At 54.7% G+C, this 27996-nt stretch overlaps 7 protein-coding genes across 7 annotated transcripts; 4 read left to right on the top strand and 3 right to left on the bottom strand.

Moving 5' to 3' along the window:
- Positions 1-10: 10 nt before the first annotated feature.
- On the bottom strand, positions 11-5634 carry J4E88_009413 (uncharacterized protein; the record flags this gene model as incomplete). Its single annotated transcript, XM_049403015.1, has 3 exons — positions 11-92; positions 142-5307; positions 5354-5634. The coding sequence occupies 3 exons, from the start codon at positions 5632-5634 to the stop codon at positions 11-13; spliced, it is 5529 nt and encodes a 1842-aa protein (XP_049251143.1).
- A 1789-nt stretch (positions 5635-7423) lies between these two features.
- J4E88_009412 (uncharacterized protein) lies at positions 7424-12835 on the top strand (the record flags this gene model as incomplete). The annotated part of the gene is made up of 3 exons (XM_049403014.1): positions 7424-7722; positions 7772-11410; positions 11458-12835. 3 exons carry the CDS (start codon positions 7424-7426, stop codon positions 12833-12835), a joined length of 5316 nt encoding a protein of 1771 aa, XP_049251142.1.
- A 515-nt stretch (positions 12836-13350) lies between these two features.
- END3 (endocytosis defective- protein) lies at positions 13351-14615 on the top strand (the record flags this gene model as incomplete). The annotated part of the gene is made up of 2 exons (XM_049403013.1): positions 13351-13590; positions 13647-14615. The coding sequence occupies 2 exons, from the start codon at positions 13351-13353 to the stop codon at positions 14613-14615; spliced, it is 1209 nt and encodes a 402-aa protein (XP_049251141.1).
- Positions 14616-14894: 279 nt separating this feature from the next.
- J4E88_009410 (uncharacterized protein) lies at positions 14895-15668 on the bottom strand (the record flags this gene model as incomplete). Its single annotated transcript, XM_049403012.1, has 1 exon — positions 14895-15668. One exon carries the CDS (start codon positions 15666-15668, stop codon positions 14895-14897), a length of 774 nt encoding a protein of 257 aa, XP_049251140.1.
- Positions 15669-16089: 421 nt separating this feature from the next.
- J4E88_009409 (uncharacterized protein) lies at positions 16090-17313 on the top strand (the record flags this gene model as incomplete). Its single annotated transcript, XM_049403011.1, has 1 exon — positions 16090-17313. One exon carries the CDS (start codon positions 16090-16092, stop codon positions 17311-17313), a length of 1224 nt encoding a protein of 407 aa, XP_049251139.1.
- A 666-nt stretch (positions 17314-17979) lies between these two features.
- J4E88_009408 (uncharacterized protein) lies at positions 17980-20652 on the bottom strand (the record flags this gene model as incomplete). Its single annotated transcript, XM_049403010.1, has 3 exons — positions 17980-20284; positions 20336-20502; positions 20551-20652. 3 exons carry the CDS (start codon positions 20650-20652, stop codon positions 17980-17982), a joined length of 2574 nt encoding a protein of 857 aa, XP_049251138.1.
- Positions 20653-23415: 2763 nt separating this feature from the next.
- Positions 23416-27123, top strand: J4E88_009407 (uncharacterized protein; the record flags this gene model as incomplete). Its single annotated transcript, XM_049403009.1, has 3 exons — positions 23416-23434; positions 23482-23526; positions 23582-27123. The coding sequence occupies 3 exons, from the start codon at positions 23416-23418 to the stop codon at positions 27121-27123; spliced, it is 3606 nt and encodes a 1201-aa protein (XP_049251137.1).
- Between the last annotated feature and the right edge of the window lie 873 nt (positions 27124-27996).

The following is a 27996-nucleotide window of genomic DNA, read 5'->3' as shown; positions in this document are numbered from 1 at the left end:
ACACAACGGCCTAGTAGAGCTGGCCGCTGATGAGCAGTGACTCGACAGCTGAGCCAATGAATTGCTTCTTGAGCGTGAGATCGCATCCGAATCTGTGATGATGTTAGTGTTGGTTGTGCAAACAAATAGGGATTGACATACCTTTGCTCTAGTTCGCCCTTGATCTGTTTCTTCGTGACGTTCATGAGATCAGACTTGGATAGAATGTCCTTGATCTCCATCAAGATGGCATCGTCACTTGGCAGGTTCGACATTTCCATGCTGTCCGCACCGTATCCGCTCTGCGCGAGGCTCAATCGTGAGTGGTTGTCGTAGCGTGGGAGACCAAGGTGAGACGCAGAGCGAGATGGTGTCATGCCTCCATACTCTGAGCCAGCGACAGATCCGCCTCCGAAAGGCTTCCTGGTGGCGTACGTGTATCCTGAAACCTCGGAGCGGTCGTCCCGGATGGTGTGCTGCTCCCACATCTCCGCCTGGTACTCCTCCCACCTCTTCTTGGGGATGCTAGCAGGATCAAACTTGCCTTCATCTGTGACAAGAACCTTCTGACCCTTTTCACCAACAACGACACGAGTGTTACCCCACGAGAAGTCGTCCATGTACCAGAAGGAGTACAGAGGCAGGCCGAAGGCGAAGACAGGTGTTGCGAAGATGTAGATAATCATCCAACCAATCATTTCCCACTTGCGTCGGATGATGAAGATGATAGCCTGCAGACCATAGATGGCACCAAGAAGAATAAACGCAGTGACAGGGACGATGTCGGGGGACCACACCAGCGTGTAGATGAGATAGCCGATGTAGACAACAATGACGGGTTGTACAACCGTGGAAAGAAGATCCATGAAGACGATGAAGCGCATACTGAAGCAGCAGAAACCACAAAGCTGCGTGAGCGGAATCAGTTCAATCAGGTTGTGCACGGTAGAGTTGATCCAGCGACGACGTTGAGACATGAAGACGGACCAGCTGTCAGGTGCGACAGTCCAGGCGTGTGCTCGCATCGTGTACTTGGTCTTGTACTTGGGATGGAACTTGAGAAGTAGCGTGGTCAAGAAGCGATCTTCTCCTAGATGCAACAGATTCTTCGTGTGTAGAGTGTCGACACGAATCTCTTGGTAGGCTTCGACGACCTCCTTGCTAACGAACAGTGGCTTTCCAGACTCGGCAGCGCGAATGCGGTACATGGTAAAACAACCAGGAAGACAAGTGACGGAACCGAACAAGCTCTCGAAAGCCTTGGTCAGGTTGTGGGAGATGAAGTATTCGTACACTTGCATCATGGTAACGAACGAGGACTTGGCGTTGGTAAGAGCGGTTTCACCACAAATAGCAAGGAGGCGGGTATCGTGGAGGAAGGCTGCGACGAATCGAGTGGCGGCGTCAGGTGCGACTTCGGTATCGGCATCAATTTGGAGGAGGAACTCGTAGAAGGTGGGGTTGACTCCAATAATGTTCCGAATCTGATGGTGCATTTCGAGCTCAAGCGGTGTCATGGGGAGGTTGTAGTGCACACGGTTCAGGAATCGCATGAGGATGATCTGCGAGTCACGCTTTCCGCGGTTACCGGGCTTGGAGACTTCCGAAGGCTTGCCAATCTTGACGACGACCAAGAAAGGCACAATGTGACCCTGTACCTCATAGAGACCCGAGTAACATTTGCCCATGTTGTGCTGCTTTTGACCTTCACCCAAACTCTCAAAGCTGAGAGGCTCGGGATCGGTAGCCTCGGGAACACCAAGAATGTCGAGAACGATGCGAGGAGTGGGCTTGTCGTTGCCTTGACCGATAATCATACCATCGCAGACAATGACAAGTAGTTTGCGCTTGTCATCATACTTCATCCTGGCGGCGGAATCGATTGCGCGACGGAGGGATTCTTCGTCTTCGGTGTAGGCAGGCACAGTGCAGATGATGAATTTGTCGATGTTCTCCGGGTCGGTCTTCCGGCTGAATTGAAGGGCCGCCAGGAACTTGAATCCGATAACACTGACCAAGAGAATGGAGATGGCGAGGAGGAAGTACTTGGCGAACAGACACTTGGCCGAGTTTCTGGTGTCGAGATCGCCGACGTAAAACAGGTTGTTCATACAGGTCTCCATGTTCGCCTTTGTTTGCGCATTCAACTGGAGGTTTTGCCAGTACTTGGTGATGTCTTTGCCGGCTTGAACTCGGAAGATGTCCACAACGCTTGGGTCCATGAAATCGGTATCAATGTTCTTGTCATCAGGCTCTTCGCCGACCTTGAACTTGACCTCACGACCACCAGGAATGTAATCGGTGAAATCGTATACACGACCATTCATGTAGGCGATCGAGTTGCCTTTGTTTCCAAGTGTCTTCAGGTATTCGGGGCTGTATCCAACACGACCCTTCATGTAGTTGGCCTTGAGGAACATCTGTTGCTCGAACCACCAATCCCCACGACTGTCGTTTGTGAAGGATCGGAAGTCGTGGTATTGCGCGTTGATGTCGGTGGTACTGATGAGATTGTTCACGGCGGAGTCGGTGTAGTTGGAGTTCTTGTAGTTCAGCTGAACGGCTGGGTTGATTCCCTTTCCTTCCTTGCCCAAGCACAGGGAAGAGACTTGTACGGGGAACAGATTGGTAGCATCCTTTCCAGCATACTTCTCCAGGTTCTTCTGTGGAACGATGCTCGGATAATGGTGAGGGATAAACTCTCCCAAGTCGTAGACGATACCGCGGATGGCAACGTAGGCCTCGTTTCCATCCTTGCCGTTGAAGGATGTCAATTCAGCAGAAGAGTAGACGTGTTGTTTCGGGCAGATGACCGCGGGGAAGCCTATCATGAGGAAGATGACGAAGGCACAACTCCACCAAATAATCATGTTGATAGCCAACTTCTCTCGCCACGCCATGCGTACGTCTTTGCGTTTGATACGTCCGATGTACCGAATAGCAAAGTCGGGAATGAGCCATGTCAAGAGGTAGACAATGAACACCCATCTCTTTCGACTGCTTGAGGTGGGAATTGTCTCGACCTCTTGTAGCTTGGCTTCAGCAGCCTTCTCGTCGTCAATAGCCTTGGGCTGTTCCAAGCCGTGGAACATATCGCCATTCGTGATGCCAGATGGCGCCTCTGAGCGAGCATCGATATCCCTCTGGCCGAAGTAGTTGCCGCTCTTGTCGTCGTAATAAGCGCCAGGTGAGGGCGAGAGGAGACCGGCGCGGACATCCCCGTATGATCGACCAGCATCGGGAGTAAGCAGATTATCGTTGGAGTCAGCGGGACCACGGGCGTAAGGAGCGATGTTTGAAACGTTGGCGATTTCGAGCCAGCACTTCTCGCTCAAGAAGACACCAGTGGCACCCACACGAACTTCATTCTCCCGCCACGGCTTGTGATCGAGAACCATCTCAGCCTTCTCCTTGTCGCTCCCAACGATGGCAAGGTCAGTCTGTGCAAGCCCAAGAAACTCGGCGAAAGGCATGAAAATGCTGAAGTCAGCCACCCGAAGACGTTGGCTGATCTCGGCAATGCCGAGAGCCTGAACTTGTTGGCGGACGCATTTGCTGTCAAACTGGTTGGCGATCCTTCGATCATTTGGTTTCAAGCAGAAGACGAAGTAGGCGTTGGCTTTGCGCATTGTCGATTCGATGGTCCTCAATGAGCTGATGAACTGGCCTGCGGCACCAGTCTGCTTTTGAGATTCACCGGGCTTCTTCGTGCCTGAGATGTTACTCTCTGCATCACTAATGGCATCCTCGTCGAACACGTTCAGTTGGCGTCCGAATCGACCAGTCTTGTCGGCCTTCCGCTTCGCCATGCTGGGTTGCCGTGTAGGTTTGGAGCTGACAGTAGCCTGGACAATGGCTGACTTCTCCTTAGGGTGCGTCATCTTCTGAAGAGCCTCCTGTCCGAAGAGCTGTTGAACGAAGGGAGCCTGGGCGGACTTGAGCAGGTGCATCATGTCGCCAGAGATGAGCTCAGCGTTTTCCTCCAAAAGACCCTCTACACTGTAGTCGATGTCACCAGTGAAGTGGCGAATGGTGAAGGTGGGCGAAGTGTTGGGGGTGGGGAAGTTGCTGCCGGGTTGCACGACTGTCAAGCTTCCGGGAACAATGGCCTGGTGCTTGCCGTCGAAACGCTTGCGAATGGCCTCGAGGAACTGCATGTCAGTCTTGCCACGGCGCATCTGGTCGTCTAGGATGCTCAGAAGACCGTTGCCGGGCTTCATGAGGCCGGTCTTGACAGCTGTGTTGTCGTAGAAGGCCATGGGCGGCAGAGAGATCTCCTCGGCTTCCAGCTCTTGGATTTGCCGTTGGAAGAAGCTCTCTTGGCAGAAAGAGATGAGGGACTCGTTTGCAGTGTTGTTGAGGAGCTGGTCCAGTGATGATCCAGTGGCGGCGAAGTTGGCGAATCCTGGGAAGTCGACCATGGAAACCGTGTTTGAGATTTGCTCGGATGGCACTGAGATCCTTGAGTTCATCTGCTCCATGACCCAAGTGACGAGGAGCGAGTACAGAGAACGGGCGAGCTCATCTGCATTGGCTCGGGCACCCTTGGGGTCCAACATGACGGTAACGCGCTCGCGGTATAGAGTCTTGGACTTGTACCGTAAGCTTTGCTCCAGATCGGATATGGCGACGCCTAGGAACTGGGCAATGGGTACTAGAGACTCCTGGTTCTTGACAACCGTAATGGACTCTCCACCTTCGTGGGAGTAGCCACCGCTCTCGTCAGGCGCAGGAGTGGTGTTTTGGCCCATCTCGAACTCGAGCTGACCAATGTGCATGATGGTAGCCATGATCTCGCAGATGCCTGCAATGCTCTCTTTGCCAAATTCTAGCCTCCGGAGGGCGGCCTTGAAATCAGCGAAGCCCTTGGAGTCATCGATGCCGACCTTGAGCTGTGTAGGGTGTCCGAGATAGCGCCATCTCTTGTTGGAGCCGAGCGAGGTGCGGTTGCCTGCACCCTCTCCGCCTACTGCATCGAGGAACAGGTGCTTCTTCTCGTTGATACTGGTGCCAGCGAGGAGATAGTAGAGGACATGGTAGGTGCGCTCTCCTGTCGGCACGGAAGCGATGCGGCTGCGCTCGAGACGGTGGGCGAGGAATTGGGCGCCAAGCAGGGTGGCGTTGTTCGCGGTGGTGGTATTATACTGGAGCTCTAATAAGAGACCGGATTTGGAGGCTTGCGGGGTCGTGAGGGACTTGGTTGTGGTGAAGGCATCGAAGACAAAGTTGGCATGTTCAATCTTCTTGGAGAGAGGTGTCTGGGAGAAAGACATGAAGGACCTCAGCATGTGTCCGCGGATGGTCGTCTTTCCAGAGCCAGACTCGCCACTGGAGCATGTTAGAGATGTCAGAGAGATGCAGTTCGGGTACTCACAGGAAGACAATGGCTTGGTCCTCGGAGCGGTGTCCCAGGCGCGTGTAGGCCCTGTGCGAGAGGTCCTCGGCGGCCTGGTGGGCGCTTCCCTCTTTGCCGCCATCTACACCGAGACTCGCGTCTGTGCATGTGTTGATGGCGACAATGCCCTGGGAGGAGAGTGCCGCAATGGGCAGGTGTGCGTGGTACCGACTGGCGAGGGCCGAAGTCAAGCCCGTGTCGTTCTGCTGGTGCTGGGGCAGCGAAGGCAGCGAGGGGTTCTGCAGCGGGTTGGAAGCCATGGTGGGCAGCCGCGTCCCCGTGGGAGCGAGTGAGAGACCGAGGGGTCAGGCAGGCGCGGTCGACGGTCGGAGGGCAACTGCGCGTCGTGGAGACTCTTCACTGTTGTGGGTGTTGCGTCCGCAGGGCTGCTGGCAAGACAGGCGGAACAAGAAAAACACGCGGCGGGAATATTACAATCAGCGAATGTGGGAAAGGGTGTACAAACGAAGGTAAAGGATGCCAAAGCCAAAGCCGTTGAGTTGCGTTGCAAAGGGGCCGGCACGGTATGCTGTCTAACTCTACTCTGGACCAGACGGAGCGCTGGAGAGCATGGGGCTACGATGCTTCTAGCTCAGCTTCGCCCGCCGCCGCACCAGCCGCCTTTTGGCGTGTGTTGACTGGGAGACCCAGCGATCACGAAAAGGGGGCGCAAAAATAGAATAGAATACGCTGAACAGCCCTATTGCCTCGCATCCCCGTTGCGGCTCCACTCGCCTGCTTATTGATGCGACGAAAAGGTCGTGAGAGATGTCGACCATCGCAGCACGTCGGATGGCACCGCGACACGGCGTGACCCCGAGAAGCACGTCTGCACGATACTGTCCTCACGTTGCACCTGTTTCTCCAGGCGAAGACGTGCATCTGGGACCCGGAGACGCATGGCAGAGAACCACTACCAGACATGCGTGCTAGCGGTCGCCCCCCGGGAACGATCATCGCTGCACGCTTCAATGCACTAACCGTCGAAACCGTATCGATTGCGCGGCGACGGAGCATGCCCATGCCGCCAACTGCTCTCGATGTTTTTTTGTCGCTCGACAGCAGTCAGCCGACGTTTCTTTTGCTCGCCCGAAGACGTTGGGCCAGCCGGCGTGGAGGCCCACTGCTCTAGACAGCGGGAGGCTGTGTACGTGACTTCACGATAAAGTAGACCCTTGGGTAGCGCCCGCGATGGAGAGACAAGGGTTGATTTTGTCGGTCCCAACGAGGGGCGCGCTTTGACGTCAGGTCGAGATCTGAAATTGTCCCGGCGTGATTCGGTCGTGTTGAAACCATGGAGCCAAAGACAAATGAGAGCTAGATGAAAGGGCGTGAGGTGGATATTGGGATGTGCCTGCAGTGCGCGCCATGTTACAAGCTTCAGACGTCGGGCGCCATCTCCGCAGACCCAGATGCGCCGTCGAGTTTGCCCTTATCGATTAGATGGCGATGGCCGTCATGGAGTGAGAGAAATTCTCCGACTATTGCTTGTTCACACCATATGGTGCGTGGAAATATCGACGACATGAGTAAATCGGGCTAAAAATAGGGGCTGGCATCGCATCCACGCCACCCGCTCGTATCACAGGCCCATGGGACGGTGCCGCAGCTGGTAGTGGCCACGAAAACCAAGACTCGCCATCCATGTCCGGCTGGTGTTGATGCATTGAGCTGCCTCGCCCCGGCCTTAGTCAGGCTGCTAACCCTCTCTAGCGATACGCCGCCATGCCCCATGCAGCTGGCCGGGAATGCGTCTCGCTCTGAGCCAACAAACATCACTGCTGCTCGGTCTGCGTTCCACGAGGCCTCTCTTGCTGTCTGCATTTTGTTCTTCTCCATACAATCGTTTAATCCGTCCACTCGCTTGGCCCTTTGCTCCGTCGCCGTGTAATAGTTGCATCTACACGCGACCCGTACCGCTCTCGCCCAGACACTTACCTCTGGGAAGACAAGACAGCTGCAGTCAACACGCGGTTACCCTCCACCTACCCTCGCTATAGTAACGGTACTCGCATCCACGGAAGGGGCGACCCGCCTCAGCCCGCAACCATGAGTTTCGTCAACAACTCCCGCATGTCCGTCTACTCGACGGCATCCGCCTCGGCATCGCGCCCAGGCAATTCGCCCTCGCAGACATCCACCACGACGCTGCTCAACACGCTCAATTCCGCCTACAAGAACGGCCGCTCGTACAACCTCGAGGCCAGCACCAGTCTGGTCGTCAACACATGGGTCAATGCCAAGAGCATCATCGACGACCGCATTGGTGGCACCGTCGACCTCGAGCTGGGGCGAAAGGCATGGGAACATGCCCGCCGGAGAGCTGAGGACGGCTGCATTGTCCTTGCGTATGTATCCAACTTCCCTGCGTCCACCATCATCCACTGACCCGCGTAGTTCGCTGCACGACTCGAGCCCCTCGCTTTTCTCGCCCTTCGTCTCCAGCCTGCCTCTGTCCCTCCCGGGCAACTTCTACACCGCACTCGAAGCCCTCAAGGCCTTTACACACTGCGTAACTCCGGAGAACCCCTCCACCCCTCGCTACTCGGCCTTGGCTGCCGTCTTCACCATCAACCTTGCTGGCGGTGTCGTCGGAGCTGAGATCAAGTTGTCCACCTCCGGCCTGGACGTCCAGCAGGGCTTGCTCCAAGTCCCTGGCAAGAGTGGCACACGCGCTTTCGATGTCTTTTACTACCTCAACTCGAGCTCGGCTTCCCGGCAAGAGAGGGAGTACTTGGACATTCAGTCCCTCGACCACTACGCCCTTCTCCGAAGATCCGGAACATACGATCCTCCCAGCTACCTCCCCGATGCCGACGATGCCGCCGCTGCCGAAGACTTCCGCGCCAACCTCAAGGCGATTGGCATCAAGGGCCAAAAGCTGACCAGGCTTATCAGTTGTCTGACTGGGCTGTTGAAGCTCGGCAACACACTCGACTACTTCATGGACGAAGAATCTCTTGCTTCAGTGTGCGAAGACGTAGAGAACCTCATGGACCTGCCTGAAGACACTCTCCGTCAGAAGCTCGGCTCAAATGAGCGCGAGGTTGCCATTGGTGGCATCTACGAAGCCATCGTCGACTTTGTCGTCTCTCACGCCAACAACGCAATCAAGGAGGACATCCAGCGCGCCAAGTCTGGTTATGCCATGGACGACAGTGAGGGCAGCGGCATGATGACACCCAACGAATCAGAGGATGGAGACATTGTCAACATTACTGTTGTCGAAATCCCCAGCCGTACTCTCGGAAAAGCGATTGCGCTGCGTACTGTCTTCGACGACAGCGAAGGCATCAACGCCGAGATGCGCGACGATGGTGTTCAGGTGCCGCCTGTCAGCAATTCTGTCCTTGAGGGCATGCGCGAGGCCATGCAGAGCTGCGCAGCAGACCTCGGCATCAACGGGGCTGCTCTTCGCGAGAAGGAAGCTGACTTAGAAAAGCGCGAGGCTGTGTTGGAAAAGCTCGCTCTTGAGATCCCCGATGAGGACAACTTTGTGAAGAAGGTCCTGAACCCAGTACCCAGCAGCGGCATCGTCCTGGGCAAATATGGCCGTTTCGACCTACCCATGACAGTAGCCAGTAGCAGAGTGTGGTTCCAACTGGCAATCCACCCCACCGATGTCATCCCCACCTCGCTGAACCAGGACCTCAATTCCACCTGGCAGGCTGGCGTAGTCTCTCGACAACTTCGCGAGTGGCGACTGCCCGAGTGGGCCAACCGTCGTAACCGCAACCTCGACTTCACTGCCGATTTCGATCACCATGAATTCTACGACCGATACGCGCCGTTGGGCTGCATGGACGGTCAAGAAGGCATCCAAAACTGGACCCTGCAGCGCGGTTGGAGTAACGGCGAAGTCATGGTCGGCAAAGAACGCGTGTGGGTCAAGGAGGGCACATGGTGGGAGGCGGAGTCGCAGCTCGACCTGAAGACGCATGAGATGGGTGGTTCTCCCAGCATGATGGGTGGCATGATGGGAGCTGGTGGCATGGATAACGGATACTCCACCCCGCTCCCGCCTACAGCAAGCGCATTCTTCCCGCCTCTTCCGGAAATGTCTGCGGCCCCTCAGAACCCTTTCCAGAGTTCCACCAGTCTGGCCGTGCCAGGTGCAGCAGATGCAAAATCAATCGCCCCTACCACGCGCACCCTCCCCACAGCGGGACCTGGCGATTACGGTCTAGGAGGCAAGGGCGACGAGAACAAAGGTGTTAGTTACTACGACATGGAGTCTGGTGGCAACGCCGTCGTCACGGAAACCCCGCTCACTGGTACTCGTAGGATGTGGGTTGGCTTCGTCTGGGCCCTCACCTTCTGGATCCCTTCACCGCTCCTCAAGTGGATTGGGCGCATGAAGCGACCTGATGTCCGCATGGCATGGCGAGAGAAGTTCGTCCTGGTCCTACTCATCGTGTTGCTCAACGCCGCCATCGTCTTCTACATTGTCGCTTTCGGTAAACTCTTGTGCCCAAACAAGGACAAGGTCTGGAACCAGAAAGAAGTGTCACAGCATCAAGGCGAGGACGACTACTTTGTCAGCCATCGTGGTGTCGTATACGACTTAACCTCCTTCTGGAAAAAGCAGCACAGTGACTCTAACACCGAGGCTACCCGGGATCGAATGATGGAAATGGCTGGTGCCAACATGGATCCATACGTCGTTCCTCCGCTATACATCGCTTGCCCCAATCTGATCAAAGACACGCCTCAAAACCGGGTGTTGCAGCTCACACTCAACCAATCCACCGCTGAGAATCTCAACGCAATCGCTGTCCACGGATCTGGCTCAAGGACAAACATGCCAGACAGCGCCGCCCTGAAGAGCGAGACCTGGTACCCTGACGTCTTTCTCCCCGCTATGAAGGAATTCAAAAAGGGACCCCTCGTCTGGGAAGAGAAGACGATCAAAGATGAAGGTGAAGATCTGAATCACATGTGGTTCAGACTTGACAACAGGGTTTACGACTTGACTGACTACTTCGCCACGATCGACTACATGCGGGACCAGGACCAATACAACTTCCTCGATGCCAAGCTGATTGACATGGTAAAGAGCAACGCCGGTTCCAACCTCAAGGAAGACTTCAGCAACAACCTCAACAACAATGCGCAACAATTCAACAAGCAATGTCTTGACAATTTGTTCTACGTTGGCGAAGTCGACTTCCGTAAGACAGCCAAGTGCCAGGTCAACGACTATATCCTACTCGCTGTCACGATCATCCTCTGCTCGGTCATTGTCATCAAGTTCTTGGCTGCGCTTCAACTAGGTTCTCGTAAACGCCCGGCAAACCAGGATAAGTTTGTCATCTGTCAGGTGCCAGCCTATACTGAGGGTGAGGATTCGATCCGAAAGAGTTTGGACTCTTTGACTGCCCTCTCATACGACAACAAGCGAAAACTCATCTGTGTCATTTGCGACGGAATGATTGTTGGTGGTGGTAACGATCGTCCTACGCCCAAGATTGTACTGGACATCCTCGGTGTTGACCCCAAGGTCGACCCTCCTGCCCTTCCGTTCTGGTCGGTCGGCGAGGGAAGCCAGCAGCTCAACTACGGAAAGGTCTATTCTGGTCTGTACGAATTCGAAGGCAATGTTGTACCATACCTTGTCGTCGTCAAGATGGGTAAGGAGTCGGAACAGCACAAGTCCAAGCCAGGTAACCGAGGAAAGCGTGACTCCCAAATTCTGCTCATGAGCTTCCTCAACCGCGTCCACCACCGCTCGGCCATGAACCCCTTGGAGCTGGAAATGTTTCACCAGGTCAACAACATCATTGGTGTTGACCCGGAACTATACGAGTATTTGCTCATGATCGACGCCGACACCATGGTCAAGCCCGATGCTCTTAACCGTCTCGTAGCAGCGTGTGCCCACGACTCGAAGATTGCCGGTATCTGCGGTGAGACGAGCTTGGAAAACGAAGACAGGTCATGGTGGACTATGATCCAGGTCTACGAGTACTACATTTCACATCATCTGTCCAAGGCCTTTGAGAGTTTGTTCGGCAGTGTTACCTGTTTGCCCGGATGGTAAGTACCCAACCCTACCTGCATTATATGGTGCTAATTCGTACTAGTTTCACCATGTACCGCCTACGCACAGCCGACAAGGGCAAGCCTCTCATCATCTCGGACAAGATTATCAAGGACTACGCCGACTGTGTTGTTGACACTCTGCACAAGAAGAATCTCCTCTCGCTCGGTGAGGATCGTTACCTGACGACTCTGATGACGAAGCATTTCCCCGCCATGTCGTACAAGTTCATTCCCGATGCGTACGCTCTCACAGCCGCCCCCGACACGTGGAGCATTCTGCTCTCCCAGAGACGTCGATGGATCAACTCAACCATCCACAACTTGGCCGAACTCGTCTTCCTGAAGGATCTCTGTGGTTTCTGTTGTTTCTCGATGCGATTCGTCGTCTTCATCGATCTCTTCGGTACTCTCGTCCTGCCATCCATCTGCGCATACCTGGTATACCTCGTCTACACCGTCTCGACTGGCAAAGGTCAATTCCCCATGTTCTCCATCATCATGTTGGCGGCAGTGTACGGTCTTCAGGCGTTCATCTTCATCATCAAGCGACAATGGCAGCATGTGGGATGGATGATCATCTACCTCCTGGCCTTCCCTATCTACTCACTTGCACTTCCGATGTATTCTTTCTGGTACATGGACGACTTCTCGTGGGGTAACACGCGTGTCGTCATCGGCGAGCAAGGCACGAAGCAGGTTCTCACCACGGATGATGAGGGCTTTGACCCCAAGTCGATTCCTATGATGCGCTGGGACGAGTACGCCGAGCGCAATGAGCTTCCCGGTCGTCGCGGTCTCCCAGGCATGGCCACTGAGAAGGGTGGCTTCAATGCGTACGAAGACGAAGCATACGAGATGAACGACATGCAATCCGTCTACTCGTCTGTCAAGCCTGCCTCGACCGTCATGTCCAACATGCAGCACATTTCGCACATGCCACCGCAATCGCCTGGGCCATACCAAGGCATGCAAACCCGTCAATCGACATACTCGAACATGTCGCGGTACCAAGACAACCCACACCAAAGCCGTGTCATGTCAATGAGCAACATGAGCGACATGTACAATGGCAACAACACTTCACCGTACGGTCAACGCCAGAGCATGGGTGGCTTCCAGAGCTCAGACAACCTGATGGCCTCGTCCACACCACCGATCCGTGGACGCAGCCCTCTCAGCTATGGCGCCAGCATGTCACGGCCTGGTAGCACAACCAACTTCCAGAGCATGATGAACGGCCCGACGGATGGCCAAATCATCGAGACGGTTCAAGCCTGCCTCAAGGACGCCGACCTCGACAAGGTCACGCGCAAGCAAATCATCGCACTTGCTGAGCAAAGACTACAAATGCAGCTCACTGGCGAGAGGAAGATCTTCCTCACGCAAGCCATTGACCACGAGCTTGCCAACATGATGTAAGAAGGAGGAGAAGATTGAGAATTGATTGCATTTAGCGGTGTTGTTTGTACATGTCTGCACGGCAGTAACGCCATTTTCGTCTTTCCTTTGGAAGAAAACATGTATCTTTTTGCATCTGGCGCACGATTAAATGGGAAAACTCGGGTGTCTGGGAATCTGGGTTGTACTTACATCGCTCTTTTGAAGTGGTGGTAATACGGAGTTGTTGCATATATCTAGTGGAATTGAAGATCATAACTTAAAGCTTGTTCTTTTGCCTCTGCAGTGGTGTCAAACGAATATGGTTATTAACATGGAGCTCAGCGAACAATGCATTCATGTGAGGCATGGGAGTCGCAGGCGGTGGATGCACGGCTAGCGTTAGGTAGCTACGTACCCCAGCCCAGTAGGCGCGGCCAGAGCTCCGCCATCCCGACATTCCCCAACCAGCACCCCCGAATCTCACACGAAGTACCCAACTGTCCCCTTCTTGGCCTCTCCGAACCCATAGACTCGAGCCAATTCCGACCGCAAATATGGCGCCGAACCGCATCGAGCAAGACGAAATCGAAAAGTACTGGGAGATATTCAGCTCGCTCAGCGGCGGCGGCACCCACCTAGACGGCGCGCAAGCCGCACCTGTGCTCAAGAACTCACATTTGCGCGATGACCAGCTGGAGAGAGTGTGGGATCTGGCCGACGTGGACAATGACGGCAAGCTCGACTTTGAGGAGTTCTGTGTCGCCATGCGCCTGATCTTTGACCTGATCAACGGGGTATGTCTGTCTGCATGGGCGATGAAGGAGATATAGGATTGACCAGCATGCCATAGATATCCATGGATGTACCAAAAGCGCTGCCCGACTGGCTCGTCCCCGAATCGAAAGCCCACCTCGTCCAAGCCGGCCGCGCCCTCTCCGGCTCGCAACCCGCCTACGAAACCGTCGAAGACGATGACGACACGCCCGGTCTGCGCGACGGCTTCGACTGGTACATGTCGCCGTCAGACAAAGCGAAATACGAAGAAATCTACACAGCCAACCGCGACGGCCACGGCAACATAACCTTCGACAGCCTCTCGGGCCTCTTCGACAGCCTAGACAACGTGCCCGACTCAGACGTGCGCTTCGCCTGGAACCTCGTCAACCCCAAAGCGCGAGAAAGCGTCGGCAAAGACGCCGCCCTCGCCTTCCTCCACATCCTCAACCAACGCAGCGAAGGCTTCCGCGTCCCCCGCAGCGTACCCCCAAGCCTGCGCGCCAGTTTCGAAAAAGCGCACATAGACTACGACATTGAATCAAACGCAAACTCGCGCTGGGCCGCGACACGCGACGAAAACACCGCTACAGGTCGGAAAGCCAAATTCGGCGACGCATACCTCACGCGCCTGGGCGTCGGCGACCGCGCAGCCAACTACGGCGCGCGCGGCGGCAAAGGCACTGATTTCGGGGGCCGCACAACAGAAGACTGGGAGGAAGTGCGCTTGAAAAAGCAGCTGCGCGAGCTGGAACAGAAGATTGCGGATGTGGAGAAGGAAGCGGAGAATCGGCGGCATGGAAGGAGTAAGGATAGTAAGCCGGCGCTTGTGAAGCGCGAATTGGAGCTTCTGCTTGATTATAAGAGGAATGTGCTCAAGGAGTTGGATAATGATGAGGGGGGTGCGGTTAAGGGGTTGGGCGGGATTAGAGAGGAGATTGAGACGGTGAGGGAACAGGTTGAGGGGTTGCAGGGGCATTTGGAGAGTAGGAAGGGGGTGTTGGAGGATTTGAGGAGGCAGATTGATGATGAGAAGGCGGGGTAGAGGGGTTGAAGAGAGGGGGAGGGTGAGGGTGTATATAGATATTGTGGGTATTGTTAGAGCTGGGTAATCAGCAATGAGATTTTGGAACAAGATGTTGAGGCTCTTTAAATACTGTAGAGAGCCAACATGATGCGGCACTATCTTATTCCGCAAGATGCAACAGACCAGTTATGCCATGATGTTGACTTTTACAAAAGGGCCACGCAACCATCTACACAATCCTCTGACATCAACTACATGAAAGTCGATACCCATCCTCCCCTCTCCCCACGTGCCATCTCACTCCTCCTTCTTGTGCGCCTTCGCAAACAACTCGGGATGATCAATCGCATACTGCGCGCCCGCCGCCCAATGATACAACTTAGCCGCAATAACATACCCCTCCTTCGCAAACTCCTCCAACCTATCATACAACTCGCTAATCGGTATATTCACCCTCTGAATATCCTCCCCCTCATCAAGATGCTGTTCCGGCTCCGGATCCCCCTCATTCAAATGAATCTCCACCATGCACAAACACAGATTCGCAGACGTCATCCCCGGATCCGCTGCTACAGCGGGTGAAGTGGAGATGACTTTTCCTTTGTAGCCTGTTTCCTCGTAGAGTTCGCGTACGGCGGCTTCCTCCGGGGTTTCGGAGGCGTCGATTAGACCGGCGGGCCATTCTACTGTGAAGCCGCTGACTGGGGGGCGGAATTGGATTACGACGATTGTGGAGGGGGGCTTGGTGGGGTGGTAGATTATGTTGCCCATTGCGACGGCGTCGACGCCGGCGGTGCCGGTTGTTTTCCTCGAGGCGATCTCCCAGATGCGTTCTTTGCCTTTGGCGTCGATGTAGGTGGCTTTTTGTAACTTTACCCATTTGGCGTCGGAGGAGGGGAGGTCGACTAGGGAGGTTACTTTGGGGGTGCCGGTTGGGGAGGCCATTGTGACGGCGTTTACGCGGTCGACGAGCGGTGAGGCGTGGTTGGAAGGGGTGCTGTGGAATGCTCTTTTGGGGATGAGGGTGGTTGGGGGACGTGATATTGTTCGTCGAGTGAGGGTTGTGAACATTGGCCTGGTTGCGATGTCGGGGGTTTGGAGGTTGGGGTGCCGATGACGTTATCTATGTGGAGGAAAAGAGGTACCACGAGATGTCTGTTGGAGAAGAAACCACGACCGCACAAGGAATTGTACTTTTTGAGTCAAGTAACTTAGTTTATAGTTTGAGATGCTGTATGAAATTCGCTATGCCTTATGATGCCAGTTCAAGTAATAATGGGAGACCCCACTCTGTCTAGCGTCAGGCACGGCATTTCACGTAACGTCATCCAAAATGGATCCAAGCCACCGATAAGCATCACTCGTCAAGACTGTCGTTAAACCCGAGTCTATCTTCCGCTGCGATCAGGTTCTGCCCCGTCTTGTTTACTCGTCCATGTCTGTTCTGTAGCACGTTGCGCTGATTTTAGACGTTGATTCTCCAATTTCCATCATGGCCTCATTGCGCATCCTCTCTCGAACAACTCCGCAATTCAAATCAATCACATCAAACCCAAGACATTTCTCCTCAAGTATACCAAGACAAGCCGACTTCACGCACGCCGTCATAGGCGGCGGAGTAATCGGCCTAGCCATAGCCCGCAAACTCCAACAGCGCGACTCGGCCTCCACGGTCCTAATAGAAAAGCACGGCCACGTCGGCACAGAAACAAGTTCACGGAACAGCGAAGTCATACACGCAGGCCTTTACTACGGACCCACATCTCTGAAAACCAAACTCTGCCTCCGAGGAAAAGACATGCTATACTCGCTATGTAAACAGCACGACATCCCCCACCGCAACACCGGAAAATGGATCGTCGCCCAAGACGCCGCACAAATGGACGCCCTCCAAAAAGTCCACGACTTCGCCAAAAGCATAAACGTGCCCATCCATTTCCTCAGCAAACAAGAAGCCCACCGCCGCGAACCAGATGTGCGGGCTGAAGCCGGCGTCTTGGAAAGCCCCAGCACCGGCATCGTAGATTCGCACAGCTTGATGCAATACCTGCAAGGCTCCTTCGAAAACGGCGGCGGCATCTGCGCCTTCAAATCCACAGTTACACACATCAGCCCCCTCGATTCCGGGCGCTCGGGCTGGGAAATCACAACGACGGGAGCAGACGGCGAGGAAAGCAGTATAACAGCTGACACGTTGGTAAACTCCGCGGGCCTCTTCGCCGTCGATATCCAGAATATGATTTTGCCGAAAGAACGACACAGAAAAGCTTTCTACGCAAAAGGCTCTTATTTCAGCTACGCTGTCTCGCGGCCTAAACCCTCCACGCTCGTCTACCCAGCTCCCGTACCAGGCCACGGCGGCCTAGGCACACATCTCACGCTCGACATGGCGGGGCGAATCCGTTTCGGACCAGATGTCGAGTGGACTGATTCCCCCACTGACTACTCCCCCAACACCAGAAACATGAAGCAAGCTATCGACGATATCCAGACGTATCTTCCCGACGTGGATAGAAACGCTATTCAACCGGATTACGTGGGTATACGACCCAAGTTGGGGAAGTTGGCGGCGACTTCAGGGAAGGACTTCCAGGATTTTGTCATTCAGAAGGAGGAGGGGTATGAGGGGTTTGTGAATTTGTTGGCCATGGAGAGTCCTGGGTTGACTAGTAGTTTGGCGGTTGCAGAGGAGGTGGAGGGGTTGTTGTATCGGTAGAGGGGAGGGGTGGGGAAGTGTGGTTGTGAGATGTCATTAGCCATGTATGACATGGAGATGATGTAGGAAGATTGATCAATTACTGGTATGCTTTTGACTAGTAACGCATGGGTTATCCCGACCTTGTACGCGATATCAGCAATACATTTGGTTTATCACTAGACAGTCAGATGTGTAAGCCAATATCAACCCGAAACCTTCTATTGCAAATTGATAATAACATCACATTGCAAGTAATATCAAGTTGTGGCAGTAAAGACCATTTCATTCAACGTCCCAGACAGCGACGTTACTTCTAGACATTAAGCAAGAAAAAGGTGTGATGTTTGTATGATCCATCACATAGCTCCTACAACATATATACCCCAAGCGAACCAAGTCATGATCCCGTAGTTTTTATATCCAAAAGCCACACACACACCCCGCCGTCATGTAATGATGTAATATATGTACAAATAAGGAAATGAGTTTTTTGCGAGAGAGAAAAAAGAGTTCACTCGCGGTGTTGTTGCGGTGCTCGCTGAAAACGCCGGGGACATCCAATGCGCACACAAGAGTTTGATGATAAAAGAAAAGGTTAATGCTGGTATGTCGTTGATGTGATGCAGCCTTCTAGGCGGAAGATGGAAGAAAGATCAAGATGCTAGATCATGCGGAAAGAGGCGTTTACTTGCGGGGCTGCTTGCTGAGGCGCTTCCGCTTCTTGGAGTCGCTTGAGTCGCTGCGTCCGTGGTTGGACGCGGGCATCGTGGGTTGGCCTAGCGGCGCAGGTGATACATCACGCATCAGGCTGCTTTGCTGTGGGGCCTGTAGCTCGTAATCCTCACCAGGTGCGGTGTGAACGTATTGCTGAGCAAGAGGACTGCGTCCCTGGCGCTGGTCTGAGCTGTTGGTCCTGCTGTAGGACGGCTTGGGCGACTCGAGACCATGACCCTTCTGCTCGTTGGACAGCGGCGATGTGCGGGCTGGGGCGTGGGCAAGGTCGCTGTTGGTACGCATCTGAGCAGGTCGTTGCGGGCCCTTGGACTGGTATACCGAGTCGTCGTCGATGGAGTCAACAGATTCGCTGTACATGCCCTTGCTGGCACCCTGGCCGACCTCGTAGGGTCCTCCTCGTGGCTCTTCGTAGAAGGCTCCTCCGGCAGGCTTTTGTGTTTGCTGAGTCTTGTGGTAGATACGCGCATCCTCGGGGTCCATGAAACTCTCGACGCGACGGGGCATGTAGATGGAGTTGGCGGCGGAGGTCTCTTGCGAAGCGAAGGAGTCCATGGAAGAACGGGGGTGGAGAGGCACGTGAGGGACGTTGGGGTTGCGGGGCATTGTGTTGGGAAGCGTGAGACCAGAGTCGTTGCCTTGTTGGTACCATCCGTTGGGCAGGCGTTCTGCGGCGGCGAAGCGTCCGTCGATGTTGTCGCCAGGCTGAAGGGGGATAGCGGCTGGGCGGTGCTTCTGCGCCTCGGCGGCAGCCTTGAAGGTCTCAGGAACAACGTTCAGATCGTCACCAGTAGCCTCGGCGGCCTCGATAGCCTCCTGGGGAGTGGTCTTGGTGTCGGCGCTACCAGCATCGGCACGAGGTCCACCCCATGTACGCTGACCGGCAGTGAAGATACCGTAGACCATGTAGACCCAGTTGAAGAAGGGGTTGACGATGAACATGAGGGGGTACAGCATGATCTTGTAGCGACCGAGCTTGGCGCCAAAGTACAGCATGAGAAGCCAGTTAAGCCCCAGAGAGATGGCGATGAAACCAACGGGAAGGTTGGCAACCTTTTGCGAGGTAGTGATCAAAGAGATACACAGGATGAAGAAGAGCAGGGCGGTGGTTCGGATGGTGTTCTGCATGAAGCGGACGATGAGGAGGATCGGGTAGCGCTTCCAGAGACGGATATCAGTCAACATGCAAACTTCGTTGGTGATAAAACCCAAGAACCAGCGGCGACGTTGCTTGAGCAGAGATTGGTAGGTTTGCACAGCTTCGGTCTTGCAGAATGCTCCGGTGTTCATCTGGATCTGGTAACGTTCCTTGGCGCCAATCATGAACAAGTGAGTGAGCCAACGGTCCTCACCAAGATGGCACTTGCCGTAGTCGAAGAGGTCGTCGCATTGCTCGGCCTTGTCAGCGAAGTAGTACTTGGCCATCCTGCGGAAAGCGGAGAATCGAAGCATAGTAAGGGCACCGGGCAAGCAAGTGACGGCACCGCAGCCAGACTCGACTGAACGCTCGAAGAGTTGACCGTGAACGTATTCCATGTCCTGAAGAAGGGTGATGAGCGAGTTCTTCTCGGTTGTCGAGGTAATGACACCAGTCTGGGCCAACATGTTCTTCTTGCTGCCGGGCTTGAGTTCCATCTCGTACATGAAGTTCTGAATGCAGGTCTTGTCGAGAATGCAGTCGGAGTCGATGAAGAGGACGAAGAGGTTGTCGTTGCGCTTGAGGTACTCGGAGTAGATCTTGTCGATGAGCTTAAAGGTCCTCTTCTGGCAGTGACGCTTACCACCGTGGGGGAAGCGGGAGATGGTAATGCGGCAGCTACGGTAGATGACATCGATGGACTTGGGGTAGGTGTCGAGCGTGAGCGGGACACCGAGTTTCTCGATGGTGTTCAAGTAGAGCTCGTCTTCCTGGTCTCCGTCAAAGGAGAGGAAGATGTGCAGGCAAGAGGGCGGGTATTCGCAGTCGACCAGGGAGTCGCAAGTTCGGAGAAGAATCTCGGGAATCTCCTTGTAGCAGGGCATGATGATGACGACCTTGGGGGCGGATGCCTCGTCGAGGACGGATTTAATCCTGCGGCTGCGACCAACGGAGTGGGTGACGAGCTGGTAGACACAGAACAACCACGGGACGGTCAAGAGACCGGCAAACGACCAGAAGGCGAACCACTGGAGGAAGCCAACCATTTCCTGGGGGAAGTACTTGGTAACTTGCGACGGGAGGGGGAGGGTAACAACCATGATAGGCAAGAAGATGGCACTGTTTCTGTCAGACTCGATTCGCGTGATGGAGCGGAGTTCAAATGCTTACCGGAGAGCGAAGAAGAGGATACCGAAGAAGATGGACAGAATGCGGACACTGATCGTCTCGGCCTTCTGGAAGACCTTGACAATGCAGTACAGGAAAGCAGCGACCCAGAGGAACCACTCAAGCAGGGCAGCCAACATGAGACCACCGATGATGGCAACGTAGGCAATCTACTGCAGTCAGTTTCTGTAGCCCCATTCGGCAATCGCTGTACTCACATCCTTAGCTGGCCAAGGGTCGTCAATGTCTGGGGTCGAGTGGTCGATTTCGCGGGCAAAGACCGCGCGGGCGGCGAGGCCCATCATGTCTTGCCAAACCATGGCGGAGTATTAAGTATGTATATTCGTCGTTGTCGTTAAGCGGATAGCGAGCGATGCTGTCTTGGTTTGGGACAGCCGTCGACCCTATATGTAAGGCGACCAAATGGGTGACGCAGACGCGGTGAGTTGGAGAAGCACGGCCCGTCGCTGAGGTATGGGAGGGGCCCTGAGTAACAAAGGCTCGTAACCCAACAGTGGCACGGGGCTAGATAATTGACGTAGAGGCGAATTGCTGATCCAAAACTGTCGCAGAGCTGAGAAAACTACTAGGATACAGGTATTGGTGTTTGGCGGTAGTAGTTGTAGTGGTGTAAGCGGATGGTAAGTCTTCGCGGCCCAATAAACGAGTGTAAGGGTGGGAAGGACAAGAAGGGCTTAGACCAAGGTCATTAACAAGATACCGCTCGCAAGGGCAGTCCGGAGTGGTATGGGAGGAGCGCCTTGAGGAGGAAGGAAGTCTCTACGAGGGGATCGAGCTGGTTTACAAGCACGAAAAGCGGGCGCGCTCGGTCCACATGGCCTTCACCCGAAGAGTGCTGGATCCTCTGGGCAGCAGTCGAGATGCACGATCGTCACAGGGGCACTCCAACTAGATTTGGCAAGCTGCCCGCGCTTGGAGCTCGAAAACGAGTTGCGTGCAGGCCTACGCCTGGTCTCAGTGGCCCCGACCCGTGCCAAACCACGCGCCGGCGGCCCTATGCCTGCAGCCTCGCAGTTATTTTGGGCGCCCCCATGCGCCGTCTACCGTTAGCTGTCTGAAGCTTGCAGGCAAAGTGTTCCTCTCTGTTTCGCATCCTCATCACACACAGAGGCACATCCTACCTGTTTGGGGCCGTGTGTTTGGGGCCCTCGAGAGCCGTGGTCTGCACGCTGGGCATGCAGTGGTGTAGTAATTTTGTAGTCATGGTAGCTTCTACCTCGTTCCGCCGGACGTGACCATCGTCGCATGAGGTGGCATCGTCGCTCTTGGAAATTCGCCTGTAATGCACCGCTGCTGGTCGCCTTCTATTGCCAAGAGATCCTCCAGCTTCGCGTGGATTCCGGGCGTTCAGGGGTCGGCATCGCTCGCTGTTCTAAAGCCATGTCCGACCAATTATGGCACCACGCGCCTCATGCCGTCTCGTAATCCCCAGCGGCGGCCCCAGAGCCTCGCGGTAGAGGCTGTCTGTCACACTGTGCTATGGCTGGTAGCTGTCGTAAAAGAAAGCCATGTCGCCGTATCCCTATTCCCATGCCCTATCCGACGCTACGCCGAGTCGCTGCACCCTCTCCTCCCGCATCTCGTTGAGTCGCGAGCGCTAGGGAAATACCTGATGAAAAATACGAGGGCTGTGGATATGCCAGGCCGACCCGCTGCAAAAAGCACGAAACGGCGACGGCGGCCCCAACATGCATGGAGACTTGACAGGAGGAAACCTGTGCCGCTTCCGCTCGTACCGGTAATGATGAATTTTTCCATGTTCCACAGCGTGGTGGACCGCCCGCTCGTCATAACGCATATAGCAACATCGACGTTGCAGCACGGGGACCTGTCTTTGCCCTGATTCCCGAATAGATCTCGCCTACCCACATTGGCAGAGGCTGAGGGCGGCTCGCAATCGATAAAGTCGCGCGCACCGGCGACCCGTAGTTTCGGATCCTGCTTTTCCTGCCCCGAGCGATGACAAGGCGCTGATCGCACTCGCTACGATGCTCATCAATCTTGTTTGCTGCCGGCCCAACGGTGACGGATCGCCAGTGCACTCAACCTGCATGCACAGCATTGTTGACTTGTTTACACCGACTCCAACGTGCAGCGTGTTCGGCCTTCCTTCTGGAATGGCCAGGATCTCGCCCTCGTATAGTATACATCTTACACGTCCGTGTCACTCATGAATCGCTGCTGTTGAGATGAGTGCGCTTGCCGTCAACCGCAATAGCGCCGCGGCATATGGTCTCTACGAATTTGGTCATGGACCCCTGAGCTACACTCTGAACTCTACAATATTCGACTCTCTAGTCTATATCACAGCCAGTCAAGGGTGGAAGAATGCGCCATGTGGCGGCCCTCAGGGGTGAATTGTTAGAGTTTGAGGCTAGGTAACCGTTTTCGCTCCCAGCTTCCAGTCCCGCACTGCAAATGCGCCACAGGGCTGAACGTCGGGTAAAGGTCTGAATGGGACGTCTTCGCCTAAGGCCTAAGTGTGTGTGACATTGAATGTGATATGGGATTCGATAATGTGCATGAGAGTCATTCCTGCCGTACTTAGTGTTGGACCTGACTACATTAGGAAGTCTGCTCGCTTGAACGCTGAGTGATGACTGATCTCCATCGTCGAGCTGTTTCAAGCGCATTTTGAAAAGATGTATTGTGACTGTTCCAGTTTGATGTAGTATTGGATATTCATTCCAGTCATCGCTCGCGTATGAATTAGGTAGTGGTGTTCATTCTCAGCACCCTGGATTGAGTACCCAGGACTGCTTAGTCATGGCTCTCTCATGTGAACCGCGGGACATTTGGTGACGCACGGATACCTGGATACGTGAGCGAACTCGCTGCAGGTACCGCTCACAAATTCACCCGCAACGTCGACCCAAGGCCCCGCGATCGCGACATTGCTACAGTCGCAAACAGCCTCGCTCTCACCCGAGCTTGTCACCGAGCCCGAACCAATGCAAGCCGCGCCCGCGCCTGATATATTTCCCACCTTCCATGTGCGCGTATAACCGATCCGTGCTATCTACCGCCGCCCCTCCACCACTGCGGCAATCGCCTCCTCCACCATGGACAGGCCTCGGAAGCGTACGTGCTCGCCATGTAGTTGACAGAGTCGTACTAATTATGTACAGGCGAATTGCGCGAACTGAACCTCCGCGCCTGGGATGGCGAACAAGGTACTTGGTCTTAGAATAGTTGCACCTGCAGCCCGCGTGCTGACGATATGTCCAGACGTCTTCGCCGTGCAAGGCTCCCTCGACTCGTCTATGAAAAAGAACACGGCCTTTATCAAGCGCCTGCGAACCGCCGTAAACGCCGCCGCCCAAGCGCAGTTCCTCCAGGAAATCCGCGCCCTATCTCTCCACAAATACCTTTCCGAGATTATCTCAGCCTGCTACGAGGGCCTGTGCAGGCTCAAGACGCCCGGCGAGATTGCTGCCGGTGTGGAAATTGTCAGCGCTCTACATCAACGCTTCGGCCCGACCGAGTTCACGGGATATATTGCCTGGTACATTGGGAGGGGCTTAGCGACGCCGGACAAGTCACACCTCAAGACGCTGGCCCCCGAGGTGCGCGAGCGCGAAGAGAAGGAGCGCCTGGCACGTCAGCGCGTACTGCTGCGAGTCGCTACCGAACTTTGGCTTGTGGGTGTTCTGCGCAGCCTGGATGACGTAGCTCGACCTGAAGAGGCGAGCAAGACCAAGGACAATGGCAAGCTCGTCGAGGGCGCCGCAAAGGCAAAGTCCCGCGCGGAGAGCGCCGACGCCGAGCCCTTTCCTCTCGAGGTGCTGAAGGACATGCTGGGTCACGACCGCGAACATGTCAACCTGCCCCTCGTCGTCATCTTCGTCAAGGCCTTCGCCTGGGATATACTGGGGTCCAAGCCTTCTTCGGCAGAGGGTCGTAAAACAGTCAATGAGGACGGCACTACAACAGCTGAAAAGAATGGAGAGACTTCTGGCGCAGAAGACGAGGACCACGACCCGCCCATCATCTCCCCCGACTTGCAACAGCGGTTCAGGAACATCCTCACCCGCTACTTCGAAGACGTCAAGACGCACCTCCTCCGCGACCAGAAACACATCCTCAGTCAGGGCCGGAAGAATGCCGAAGCATACGTCAAGTCGGGTGAGGTCTTCGAGGACCGTCAGAACAACTACGAGAAGCAGATGAAGTCCCAAGAGCGCTTGGTGACAAATGCACAGGTGCTGGCCGACGCGTTGGGCGTGGAAATGCCAGACTTGAAAGAGAAAGACAGCTCCGCAAACACAGGTGATGGTGCTATTGGCCTGATCAAGGCGGGCGAATATCTGCGCGGCCAAAGCGACGGCGCTGGCATCTGGGAAGACGAGGATGAGCGCCGTTTCTACGAGAACTTGATCGACCTGAAGGACCGCGTTCCGGGTATTCTGCTAGAGGAAGTCAAGAAGAAGAAGGCAGATGGCGATGACCAGGTGGGGAAGAAAATCGAGGCCAAGGCCGAACCCATCGAAAAGGAAACAGCAGAGACTGCCAATGACGCAAAACCGACTGATGGAGACGACCAATCGACTGCTATCGCGAACAAGTCCGTCGGAGCACAGGTCGATGCCCTATTGGCGCGCCTGCCGGAACTCGCAACCAAGGACGCCGTCGATCAGACTGCCATGGACTTTTGCTTCCTGAACTCCAAGGCCTCGCGCAACCGTTTGATCAAGGCTGTGCAGGAGATTCCCAAGGGCCGATCCGATCTGCTTCCCCTGTACTCTAGACTCATCGCAACCCTCGGCAAGTACATGCCGGATGTGGCCCAGGGACTGGTATCCTACCTCGATGAAGAGTTCAGAAGCTTGCAGCGTCGAAAGTCCAAAGACTTCCTCGGACAGGTGCGAACGCAGAACGTACGCTACCTTGCAGAGTTGACCAAGTTCGGTGTCGTCCCTGAGCACGTCATCTTCCACTGCCTCAAAGTCAGTTTAGACGACTTCTCACGGATGAACATTGAGATTATCTGCAACCTCTTGGAAAACTGCGGACGCTATCTGCTTCGCAATCCCGAGACGTCTCCTCGTATGCATTCCTTCCTCGAAACTCTTCAGCGAAAGAAGGGCGCTCAGGTCATTGGCCAACAAGAGCGCATGTTGATCGAGAACGCTGTTTACTATGTGAACCCACCAGAACGCGCTGCAATCGAACAGAAAGAGCGGACGCCAATTGAGCTCTTCCTACGCAAGATCATGTACCAGGACCTGACTCGTCGCACGCTAGACAAAACCATCAAGCAGGTACGCAAGATGCACTGGGAGGAAGAGGAAGTAGTCAATCTTCTCCACAAGGTCTTTGCAAAGCCAGGGAAGATCAAGTACAGCAACATCCACTTGCTAGCCGTCATGCTCGGAACAATCCACCGATTTCACCAAGACTTCGCCATCTCCGTCATTGACGACCTGCTCGAGTCCATCACATTCGGGCTAGAGTTGAACGATTTCAAGTTCAACCAACGCCGGATCTCTGAAGTCAAGTATCTCGGTGAACTTTACATCTACCGATTGGTTGACTCGCCTCTTGTTTTCGACACTCTATACAAGCTCCTGAACTACGGGTGGGAGGGCGGCTATGCACGACCTGGGGGATACAATCCGCTGGATCAGCCGGACGACTACTTCCGCATTCGTCTCGTCTGCAACCTACTCGAAACCTGCGGCATGTACTACGACAAGGGTGCAGCGAAGAAGAAGCTTGACTTCTTCCTCACGTATCTGCAGTATTATGTCTGCATCAAGGAAGCACTGCCGATGGACGTGGAGTTCATCGTGCAAGACGCATTCAATCTCGTCAGACCGCAGTGGAAGATCATCACCAACCCAGAGGAAGCTTCACGTGCCTTTGCAGAGGCCGTCAAACAGAACTACCAAACATCATCAGCCGACAAGCCTGTTGAGCCCGACGAAGACGACCTCTCTGCATCAGACGACGAGATGGATGGCCCCGAAGACGAGGACGTCGTCTTACCTGATGGAGAAGGAGACAAGTCATCTGGCGAAGAAGACGATGACTCCGAGGATGATGAGCCTGTGAAGCAGACCTCGTCGGATGAAGAGGAAGAACAGATTGTGGTAACACGGCAAGAAGACGAACGCGACCCAGAAGCCGATGCTGAGTTCGATCGCGAGCTTGCTAAGCTCATGTCGGAGAGTGCAGAATCGCGTAAGCATGACCGAAAGCCTGTGTTCGACGTACCGCTACCCATGCGCCGTGCTCGAGAGGCTCCGGTTAATGCTGAAGACGTCGGAAACGAAGTGCCCATTCCGGAGGCTCCTGTTCCTTCGCAGACGATGAAATTCTCCCTGCTCAGCAAGCGTGGCAACAGAACGCAGACTCGATCTATTGACCTCCCCTCAGATTCGACATTTGCTGTCGCCATGCGTAACAAACAGCAAGCAGACACGGAAGAACGACAGCGAATCAAGAGCCTCGTCTTGAACTACAACGAAGCTCGCGACGATGCTGACGACACGACTGGTGATGCGCCTTTTCATTACACCCTTCAACCTAATACCAACAGAACACGTATTGACTCCCCTCAAGGTCTGGACAAGACTCCGAATCCGTATGCGCAGCCGCGCCTCGACAAAGCTGGTGCGAATCGCAGCAATCAGCGTGCAAGGAAGCTACAGCTGTCAGATGTCAATTGGTATGACTCCCAATCCTCTCTTCGGCAGAGTCGCCCTGGGACTGGTGCAACGTCTGCTTCAACGCCTAGGCCGCTTCCGGTGTTCGCATCGAAGCGTTGAGACGAAGTGCGAGTCCAGGCTTCTCATAAGCTTTCAAATGCTTGCAGTCGACATTGATCTTTGGCGTTACTTTCGAAGCGCTTTTCACCATCACGAGGCTAACCGCGAGGCCCTGTGTGGGCGACTGATTGTTTAGGACATGATTTCTGTCTACGATGCTGCAGCTAGCATCCACTATGAACGCCGCAAAAGCTCCCTATGCTTACCATTGCCATTCCTGCAGAGCATGCCATTCGCGGTATGTATCACCTAAGGATAAGCAACCGTTCCGGTATCGAGACCCCGTGCTCCAAGCGAAGAGAAGGCTTTCGCCTGTGAGAAACATCCTACTTTGCGCAAGAGCGTCCCCGAGGCAGGTGAGTATGCTACGCAGACGTATGGATATTGCGATATGGCGTTTGCGACAAGCGACGCTTGAGCCGGAGGATGAGCGAAGACGGATTTGCGTCTACCAACGCGTTATCAAATGACATGCGCCGTCTTACGGACGCCATATGAAGGGGAAGGAACGCGATGGCTCTGGGCAGCAGACGTGAGCGTATTACTGGCAGTGTATTGCTTCCCAAAACAACGTTCGTCTTTAGAAATTGAAACTGTCGTTACCTTCAATCTGTGCTTGCTCTCTTCAGGTTTTCGGCCTGGCATTTCATCTGCACATCCATCTCCGCTTGTATGCATTGACTCCCCCGTGTGCCGAATTGCCGCGTGCATGCAGCCAGATAGAGAGATAACAGTGAACAAGTGACGAGGTCCAAGGCCTAGGCACGCGCTACCAGGGCGGCGCGCTCGCGCTAGTGAAGCGCGTACCTTGCAGAAACATGTACGTCACGAGAAAACAGAAAGTCAAAACCGCGCGCATGCCCCAATTAAATC

Source organism: Alternaria novae-zelandiae (genome assembly GCF_023758075.1).
Source record: "Alternaria novae-zelandiae strain BMP 2774 chromosome Unknown scaffold_24, whole genome shotgun sequence".
Lineage (NCBI taxonomy): Eukaryota > Fungi > Ascomycota > Dothideomycetes > Pleosporales > Pleosporaceae > Alternaria > Alternaria novae-zelandiae.
Note: the sequence above shows the minus strand (reverse complement) of the source record. Positions and strands in the feature narration are given on the sequence as shown.